This window comes from Nothoprocta perdicaria, unplaced genomic scaffold, assembly GCF_003342845.1.
Source record: "Nothoprocta perdicaria isolate Ctin4 unplaced genomic scaffold, notPer1 scaffold_248, whole genome shotgun sequence".
NCBI lineage: Eukaryota > Metazoa > Chordata > Aves > Tinamiformes > Tinamidae > Nothoprocta > Nothoprocta perdicaria.
The window spans coordinates 509,474-519,502 of NW_020455475.1; the positions used below are offsets into that span (position 1 = coordinate 509,474).

Sequence of the window (10,029 nt, forward strand, 5' to 3'; positions counted from 1 at the left end):
GAAAAAAATTACTGCAAGATTTAAAGCTGCTCTACTCAAAAGCACATTCCACTATTCCAGACTTATCCCTCCGCCCTCAGCCTTTGAAAGAAGAGAGCGAGAGAACTTCCTAAAAACTGTTACGGTTTTAAGTCTCGGAATCTCAAAAATCTCAATCACTTTATCTGCGCTTCAKAAGCCACTCGGCCAAACAGTTAATACAAAGACTGAGCAGCACCTCTGGCTTCTGCTGTCCTCCTCGGCGGGCGCAGGAAAAGGGCAATGTTTGCTCATACCTTTCGTCACATGGGCACCTTAGGAGCTACCRAGGCAGATAAATATTCTCGGGCTGAATGAAATCAAGCACTTTTCTTCCCACCCAAACAGTTTCAGTTCAAAGCTCAGCGCTACTTTTCCATTCAAGCTGAGATACAGAACTGCGGTCAGTGAGTCCTGAGGCTATTTTTAATTAGAGGTGAACTAAAGACTTTGGAAGCGAGGCAAAATTCAAAAAGATATCTGCTTCTCCTCCCTCCCTGCRTCTGACTTCCCTACTGACCTGTGTTAAACCAAAAGCAGCCAGCAAGAAGGAGATCTCTGCTATTGCAAACATATTGCTATAGAATGACCAATTCGTTTTGCAAACATACTGCTATGGATTGACAAATCTCTAAATCCCTATTTCTGTATTTTATAGTAAGGTAAAGCAAAAGAATTAAGGAAGGGTTATACAAAGTTTGTGGTTTTGTTTTTGGTTTTTGTTTTTTTTTTTTTTTCCCAGTAGTCTCTGTACAGTGATATGGTGATAACTCTTGGTCAGTTATAACCTCATGATAACATAGGTCTCTGGAAAACATCCTTCAGCCCTCCCAGCTGGAAGGCAGCTCTGTTAGCTAATATACATACATAGCACAGGTTTTAAAAAGGACACGAGAAGGGAAAAATATCTGCAGGACTGCCCAATGATCCCCAAAGATCATATACAACTTGTTCTGTAGACTCCATCTCTCAGTAAGCAACAGTGCAAAGACGGTGCAGCACAGCAGAAGCTCCTAAAAAGTTAGCTAGTTAACCTGATACAGAGAATTACAAAACAAATTTGTTTCCAAGGAATAATCACAAGAAGATATTTACCTTTTCTCATGTAGAAATGGGCAAGTTTCCTACCAAAGCAACCTGACATCACTGTCTCAATTAAAATCTTTTAAAATAAGAATAATAACAGAGAGCTAAGGCAGCAAGCTTCTACAGGCATAGCTTTACAACAGCTAAATGGCACTTACACTTAAGAACCTGACTTTCGGAAGTGCTGAGCATCCAAAATACCACCCAGAGTCACTACATACCATGAGTGTTCAGCACTCCTAATGTCAGGCTCTAAATGATTTTGATATCTGTCATGGTGCTGCTGCTGCTCCCACTGCTGCTGGAAAACATACGGCATTTGTTCCCTTGAGTCAGCTTGCCAACAGAAGGTCAAAGTGCCTTGCCTATAAACAAGCCTTACAAATTCACGATCTTAAGCATGATGTCATGTCTTAAAATGATAAGCTGGCAATAAAGTAAATGACATTTTGTAAAGATGTGCATAATTTTATGTTTACGGTACTTAGAATGAAGGTTCTAATAAGTCATCGGTTGTGTTCCTTTAAAGAGAAGTTTTATAACTGAGATGAATCACACTGCAAAAGATCAAAGTTAAAAAACATCAATGATGCCATGGGGTACTTTTTAATCTTGTAATGAATGATGATCATGTGCTCTTATGAAGTTGGTCCAACTGCCAACGCCAGATGTGTATATTAAGAAAAAAGTTGTTTGTGATGTGACAGCTCTGGTTGAGCTGCCAGAGAAAGGAAAAATAGGATAACATGCCTGAGATGTCTAAGTGAAATAAATATTGGCACAGAGGGGCACTATTTCTGATACATAATTCCTTAAGAAAACCACATTCGCTATCAGAGCCACTTGTTGGCTTGAATTCCTTATTACCTAGTTATCCTCACACAATGTATACATCAGATGCACTTATTGAACGACTGCTACCSAACAGCAATAAATTCACCTGAGCACACAGGCTTTTAGAAGAAARAGGAAATTCAGTGTAACTTCTGTAATACTTCTTCTGAAACTACTTTTTCTCTAAAACAACAGATTTAACAACTAGAGGTATCATAGAGGCCTTTTGTCATAAGCACCAGACTGAAAAAAAAAAAAAAATCAGAACTTGCAGAACCAAATAGACCCTAGAGTAGGACCTCGCCAAGTATTCAGCCAAAATTTTATTAATTCAGGCTTACATTTGGCTGACTTCTTAACAAAATAAACAGTAAATGAAAAGAAGGGCATAGGAACTCCGAGGAACTCCATTTAGGCTATAAGAACTAATTTTCCAAGTTACTGCACAGTCCTAGTGTCAGCTGCAATCAGTGGGGATAGCAGATAGGCATCATCAACAAGGGACTGTCTTTCATGGCTAAACTAAAAACACTAAGGCAGAACTTTGATATCTTGATAAATTATATTAACACAGACTCAGTTTTAATCCACTGAATACCAAAATGGCTCCATTTCAGTCCCAATCTAGTCCCAGTCCCTAAGAAGGTTCCCTTGCTCACAGAATCAGACTCCAAATGGATTGAATGGCTAAAGGTCTAAGTTATTCCATGGAGTGCACTCCAGGAGGGCAACTTGTCCAAGTTCTCCAAGTAAAGCTACACAATGTAACACATGCAGGTGAGTCCTAAGAGCACCAAGTCAACTAGAGATGAAAGACAGAACAAAAATCCCCGACCTGTGGCAGAAGGACATCCTATATCTGAGCAGGCAGTGCAACACAAGTATTTATGCAATGAATTTCTTTCTACAGCTACTTGCTTTTTTCTTACTTATTGTTCAAGATGAAACTTAACAGCCCAGTTGCACTTTTTTCTTCTCTCAGTGTAAGAAGAGGAGATGACACTATGGCAGGTATTGGTATCAAAACCACTAAACTGTGTGACTCCTGTCTCCCTGAAAACTCCCTGCAAGCTCCTTAAAAGTCTTGTTTGTATTTGCAGATTAAAGGCAAAATAATTATTTGGGATGCTTCCATTACAGGGATCTTTTTAATGTGGTTATTCATCAAATAATTCTTAATCTCTCCATGTAATTTAAATACAGCTATACCTGGTTAATCCAATCAATTTAGAAAGCGTTGTTCTGGTTAGAGAAAGAAAAAACTCCAGAACTGGCACATTGGTGCTACTCTCATGAGGTGAGACTAGTCACCAGTTAAATCTGCTAGACAGAGAGACAGCCATACAAATTATGATGGATTAACCAGACTTGACTGTATCTAAAAGTCGGTGTTCTCCCTAACAGCTGCTGGAGCATGAAAAAACATGATTGTCATAAAAACACGGCCAGCAATCACTGCAAACAGATTCTTGTGAATTTAGGAAGGTGCTCTGCTCTGAGCTAAACAAGTTCAGTGAAAATCTGCTGGACATTGTTTAAATAAAATATGCACATTCTGTGCATCAATAAGAAACAAAGACCGTGCTCTCGATAAACTGCCTTTATAGCTTTCTTTGGCCCCCAGGGATCTGTGATGAGTCCATAGCTGAAAACGAATTTCAGGTATGATGAGATTAACCAGGTGCATTAATTATCTGATGGCAAAAGAATTTAAGGGCAAACAAAAAGACACTATATTATGTATTTTCTCTCTCCACTAGGACTGATCCTGCAAGATCGGGCTCCTATTGTGTTCTAAATGTCTTCAGTTTGCAGTTGATGGGAGTTCAGGGACGTCAACATGTTGCAGGATTGTATGCATTATCCCTAAATCAAATTATATATAAATACAGTGGGCTCGCTTCTCATTTACACTGGCAGATAATGTATCAAGACCTTGATGTGAATGAAAATCAGGTTCATGATTGCCCAAATTCAGCCAAGCACTTAAGTGTGTGTTTAATGCAAGTATGTGTGTGGTCCAATAGACTCCAAATTAAGCATGCGCTTACATATTTTGTTGAGCAAGGACCAATGTTTGACAAAGATATATATTTCATTTATGGGTCTATGTTAAACAAAATTAAGCAGGCGTAAGTGCAAAGAAAAAAAAACCCATAATACTYACTTCTTGGCTCCCTTGGCCCATCCACTGTAACCTTTATAGCTCTGTGGTATGTAGCGACTTGGGGGGGATTTGTCAGGACAGTTATTGTCAAAGTAAAGCTCTTCCCTACAAAGGGAAAAAAACAACAAGGAATAAGTGATTACAACACGAAAACAGTCACATGCATGTTCAGTAAAGAATCAGAGACGTTTAAAATTATTCCCTGTCGTTACCACAATCGTGAAAATTAAAACCATAACTGACCATAGGAGTTTTCCTCCCCTTCAGTTTTACTCTGTGTCAAGAATATGTCCATGTGTTGACAATCTAAATGTTCCTTATTTAATAATGGGTCATCATACAATGACAGAACAAAAGTGATTCACTGCTGAGGACAAGCCAAATTCTTTTCTGTATTGAAAGTGGTGTAAATCCAAAGTAAGTCAGATAATTTAAAAATTTACTCCAGTTTTGCAGCTGTGCGACAGAGAGCAGAATGCGGCCACATGTTATTTACTTCACACAGTTTTATCATTGCATTTGTTTGACTTGACTACAATAAAGATGAAGAAAAAAATATTTTCCTCCTGGGAAGCATTTTTACAGGGAACTAGTGTCTCCTGTCCTTAACATGCCAGAGGTAACACGATGATATCATCATCACCGGAACAAATAATTTTTTTTTTTCCCCTTACATATATTCCATCTATGAAACACTGAGAAACCCCTCAACTTTCCCATGACTGCGAGAAACTCTTCGGTGTGTGGCTGCTTCCCTAGCAAACCTGCATCTGCATTTTCACACACACACTGCCCCGGCTCATCTGGAGCCTTTAGCTGCATGAGACCGTCACCAATAAATAAATAAATGGAGCCGACAGCATTGAGGGGCACGTTCTCACAGGGCCCTGGCCTCTGCTCTGGAGACGCACTGACAGTTGTAATCTGCTAGATATGCAACCGTTAGTCATGTCAGATAGTCAAAACTGAAAACTGTTTCAAGACAGGAAAAGGTGGGCGTAGAACAGTGACTCAATAAAACAGTCAGCAGTCTTAGGCCTTATTGCTCATTTAAGCTGCTACTTTACCAGACTCTCAAGGCTCCTTTTTTCTTTTTTTTTTTCTTTTTTTTTTTTTTTTGCCTCTGTGTGTGTATACGGGCATTTTTGCTGCTAGCGCTTTGCCTTGTGTTGAACTCTGAAGGCATCCGATCAAGACATGAATCTTAAACAATATGCAACAGCACAAACTTAACGGAGTCTTTTCAAGCCTAATATAGAACAGCTTATATATATGGCCTAATAAAGAACAGAGCTTTGGCTGTCATATCTAGCAATTGGCCTTTCTTTCTACTGCAAGCCATATATCCCCCAAACCTGCTTGAGACACGCATCATTTACTACCAGGAGTGCAACTTCAGACCGTCTTGGCTATGCTTTTCATGAGTTAAAATGTGACGTGGACTTTTTTTTTAACGAAATATAACTGTCAGTTAGAGCAAAATGATTTTCCAGGTGCAGCTGCCCTCCAGTTGTGCCCATCTTTTCAAGGGCGCAAATCAGGGCCTCAACAAGGGTATAAAAATCTCAAGAAGCCAAATTCGACCGCAAAACCCAACCAGGACACCTAGCCGAAGAAGACTTAACCTTATCTCATTGGAAAAGGCATCTTTTTGCAGGTCTTTCCAGGATGATCGTCCTATAGTGTAAGGTGTAGGTGGAAGGTCTGGCCTTTTTGCATCACTAAGTGGTGTCCACCCACCTGCTGGTCTCAGTGCCTTTTCTTCCCAGTGAGGCAAGAAAGGAGCCTTTTCTCTCGCTATACAAACTCGCTCGGGATAAGGTACAGATTTAAAGCTTCCTTTCTGCCAGCTTATCAGATGGAAAAAAATCTGACCACAAAATTACATGATGTTGCCACTCGAATCACAGCTGCCTATATCAAATGAGTTTAACGCCACGGGCAACTGCCAGCGGYGCAAACGGGATGTTCCCCCGGGCTTCTGAATGAAAAGCTTGGCCTTCCAATGCTACAACTCTATTTCTATGCCACGTAAGTTTAAAAATCTGTTACACTTAAAAAACAACCCAGCAAAATACACTATTTGTTACACCCTGCAATATGTGGCTTCACTGCAGGGAGCTGCCCAGCCCGGCCAGGTTTCCTCGCTTTCAGAAGATGATTTACCTATTAAAGGGTTAGGAACAAAATAAATTCTTTGGGGCACATGTTTCAATGGTGCTTTTGCTTGCCACGGAGAGATGTGACTGATTTCCCAGATCTCCTTCCTCAGCTACAAAATCCTTTAATGCACTTTTTATCGCCTTCCTTTTGGGCCCTTAGTCATTTAAATTATCCGCTTTTAGAACCTAAGGACTAATTTTAGTACTCTTTTATTAAATTCCTAGTCAAGCAGTCATCTGGCACTATTGCTTTAGTGTGTCTAAACTATGCATTCTTTGTTATTAACACGTGCGAGCCTAGCTGACACRGAAAAGGACAAGATGGACACATGTTGAAGCACAAGGCAAACCCCAGAAATTAGCCTGAAAGGAGACTCGGCAGCTTGTGCTCGTTGCATATTTTTTCAGTTAGATACTAATGTGATTAAAGTATCAGGACACAACAAAATTACGGTTATGATCCCCTGCTTATTGAAGACAGGAATTCTTTCTTCTCTGGGCTGCGGATCAGGCTGTAAAAGGGAGCTACTGCCTCCAAACCACATACAAACAACTTCTGCCTTCACGGAAGGAGCGCTGGCTGCTTCTCCTTACCAAGACAGCAAGGTGTTTGAGCAAAAACGTGCAGCTTCTGCCGACTAGCAGCATTAACATTTATCAAAATCAAGCCTCTCGATTGAGCCATGAGAAGCAAGACAAAAAAAAAAAACGTGGGAGAGAGAGAAGGTGAAGTGGCAAGTTGATGATTCAGACTTCACAATCAAATTTAGAGATACAGAGATCAAAGAGCAAGCTGTTTAGAAAGATGTAAATCTAAAGTCAGGAACAGGTGTGGATTAGTTTCTCCCCACCGAAAAGCGATTTCTTTATTACTTTATTTTTTCCTGTTCTCCTCCAAGACAAGTAKCTGCCGATATTTGTCTATGTAAGTAGCTTTCTCACTTCTGTTTGCAACTACTGCTTTCTTTCCTATTTTAAGCAGAGTTTTAAAAATCTATCTTTAATGATATCTCCTTCTCCCTCTCCCTCTCTCTCTCTCTCTCGCCCTTCTCTGTTCTAAGTCTGGAAGACAAGTCTGGACCAATTTCTCCATCCTGCCTCTGGCAGCAGAATGCAGCATTTCAGATCCTCCACCGAGTCCCGGCTGCTTCAAAGGAAAAGCCCTACTTTCTTCCGTTAAGATCATAAGAAATATAGGGGGAGGGGGTCAGCTCTGTTTGGACATAATTACACTTCATCAAAAGAAGCTTTCTTCATCTTCCATGCGTGAAAAGTCTGCAAGCAGTTAAGTCTGTCTTTTTTCTTCCCCCCCCCCCCTTTTTTTTTAAATATAAAAATTGCTATTTGGGAAACTAGCCAAAACTCAGAAAACCAATATAGTAAAACAGTGCACACCCTTTGTTTTTCTTTGAAGTCTCTTAAATAAATATGTTGAGGGTTTGAAAAGTACACTATCGCTTTTCCATAGATTTTACCCAGATTGATCAAAAAAATATATATATATACATATATATATWTTWTATATATATATATATTTCACGTCTGCCAGACACAAGCCTAAATTAAATTACTGGATCCAAATTTGAGAAGTTGGGGGTTTGCGTGCATCTCTCGCTGCATCTACTGATTCATCAGGCCCTCTACCTCTTGCCCTGTGTTCCAGCGAAAAGTACAGATCATACGTTTCAAATGAGATCCGCAGATCAGAGGCAGAACCTCGCATTTCAGCTCTTTTTCATCACTGCTGCCATGCTGATATACTACTGAGCTCCCAATGTGAGGAGCACTAGTGACGGAGCCAGAGAGCCCTCAAACCTCATTCATCAGCAGAACCACAGAGTGCACGGCTGCTTAGGGGGGAAAAAAGCAAGACAAATGGAAAAGAGGGCTAACACCTTGTCTGAAAGGGCAGCAAAGTTCATATTTATATTGTATTACTTTTGCGATAGTTTTGCCTTATTTCAAGGTATTGGATTGTCAGTAATTTCCACATTGGAAAAAAAAATCAAAAGAACTGTTGGCCAGGTCCCTAAAGTTAAAAGAAAAAGTAGTCCTGGGGAGCCACTCTTACGGGATCACCTTCATGAAACATTTGTAATTAGGAAAGCATGTCATCTGATTTCAACTATTGAGGAAGCTGTCAYGGGCTTGAATGTTTTTAGAAAAATGTGTTTTCCTTCTCGAAGATGAACTATATTGCTTTCTACAGAATATTACTGCAAAACTGGCGTTATTGCTGATGGCCCAGCCCTGCATGTTTTCCAGTTTTTCTCCACACAGGGCTATCAAAAATAATAATAATAATAAAATAAATAAAAACTACTTCAAATATATAAAGTAAAATGTTTAGGCTTCACCACCAGTTGATTTAACAGCCCTCTTTGAGCAACCAGCGAAGTGCCAGCTCGCCCCGAGATAGCCTTTCCGTCATCACCCCATATCTTAAAGCCAGAAAAAGGCTGTATTTTCACCACGACATCGCTGGCAGAAGTTTGGCAGGACTATAGGAACTCCGAATGGCTGGAGGACGACAACGAGAGCCCTCGAAACCCTCGAGCAGCGCCTCCCTTTCGGGCATCTGAGGCTAAGCTGTCTGCAAGCCAAAGCTTGCCGTCAGGCCCTAAAAAATCTGCTGAAAGAAGGGGGCTAACTGTGCAGTTTGCCCGGGGGTAGGGAGGTCGGCGGAGAGCTCAGCTTGTGGTGGGAGCCCATAGCACCCACAGCACGCGGGAGGGCAGTGTGAGGAGAGCGYGGCGGGACCCACCTCTGCCGCTGCGGCCCACGAAGCGCAGGTCGTTGAACCGCGCCACCTGGTTCTTCATGACGGCCGAGGCGTTGCGCAGCTCCGCCGAGTAGTTCTCGTCGTTGCCGGCCATCACGGTGACCACGGTCCCATCAGGCACTTCTCCTAGGGCCACCACCTGCGGAGAGGGGAAGGCGAGGGCAGCGGTGAGGCCGCCGCCCGGGCCGCCATGGCAGCAGGGACGTGGGGAAGCGCCGCCGCTCGCGCCCGCGCGGCCTCGGCAGCCGCCCTTCTACAAACCAGTTTCCCAAATTTAAGTGATCAGAAAAACACCCCCAAAGTCCGGTGATCAGCCAGGCTGACAGCCCTGGGGACACCTGCCGTATTCCCACACTGSAACTTTCTAAAAGTTAACTTAAACAGGAATATACGGTTACTAGGAGGAGAAGCTTCCTCACACAAAAATTTCCACTGCAGCACCGAGAAAATAGGTCTCTTTTGCCCCYTTCCCCAATACTGGTGCTGGCTCTTAGTTTGTAAAAACAACAAACTGAAAAAAAAAGCACTCCCACAAATAAAAAAGCCCATTGCCCCCCTAAAAACAACCCCACAACSTGAGATGCCAGATCTGCCCCTCTTACGGTTTCTCCCACTCCACATGATCAGTCAAGACTTCTTGTGTTATTCAGAGAAATTTGTTCCCTCTCCTGGACCTTTTCTATCCTCGGTTCTGCTTCAAAGGGCTTTTCCATACATGCAGTGAGCCTGACCCTGGGAATTGCACTGCAGTATTGAGGTGAAACACTGCCCGGTTCTGGATACGCACGGACAGCATTACGTGGCCCCGTGCGCTGTTCTACTTTAAAACAGCCAAARAGAATAGCAAAGCTACACAAAACCTGAAAACATGACTGACTTTATGCCTGGAAATTGCAGCTCGGCTGATATAAATGAAAGAATAAAGTGAGGCTGAAACACCGTATGAACTTACTGCTTTCTTGGTTTTCAGCAAAACACCA

The 10,029-nt window shown here is 41.8% G+C and overlaps 1 protein-coding gene across 1 annotated transcript in view; it reads right to left on the reverse strand.

Annotated features, from left to right (window-relative positions):
- Positions 1-9,184, reverse strand: part of RUNX2 (runt related transcription factor 2) — a 72,001-nt gene extending 62,817 nt beyond the window's left edge. Inside the window, exons 1-2 of the mRNA XM_026039970.1 lie at positions 9,032-9,184; positions 4,106-4,210 (exon numbers count right to left, since the gene is read on the reverse strand). Coding sequence (XP_025895755.1) covers positions 4,106-4,210; positions 9,032-9,143 — 217 coding nt within the window. The 5' untranslated portion in view covers positions 9,144-9,184. The remainder of the gene's footprint in view (positions 1-4,105; positions 4,211-9,031) is intronic.
- Between the last annotated feature and the right edge of the window lie 845 nt (positions 9,185-10,029).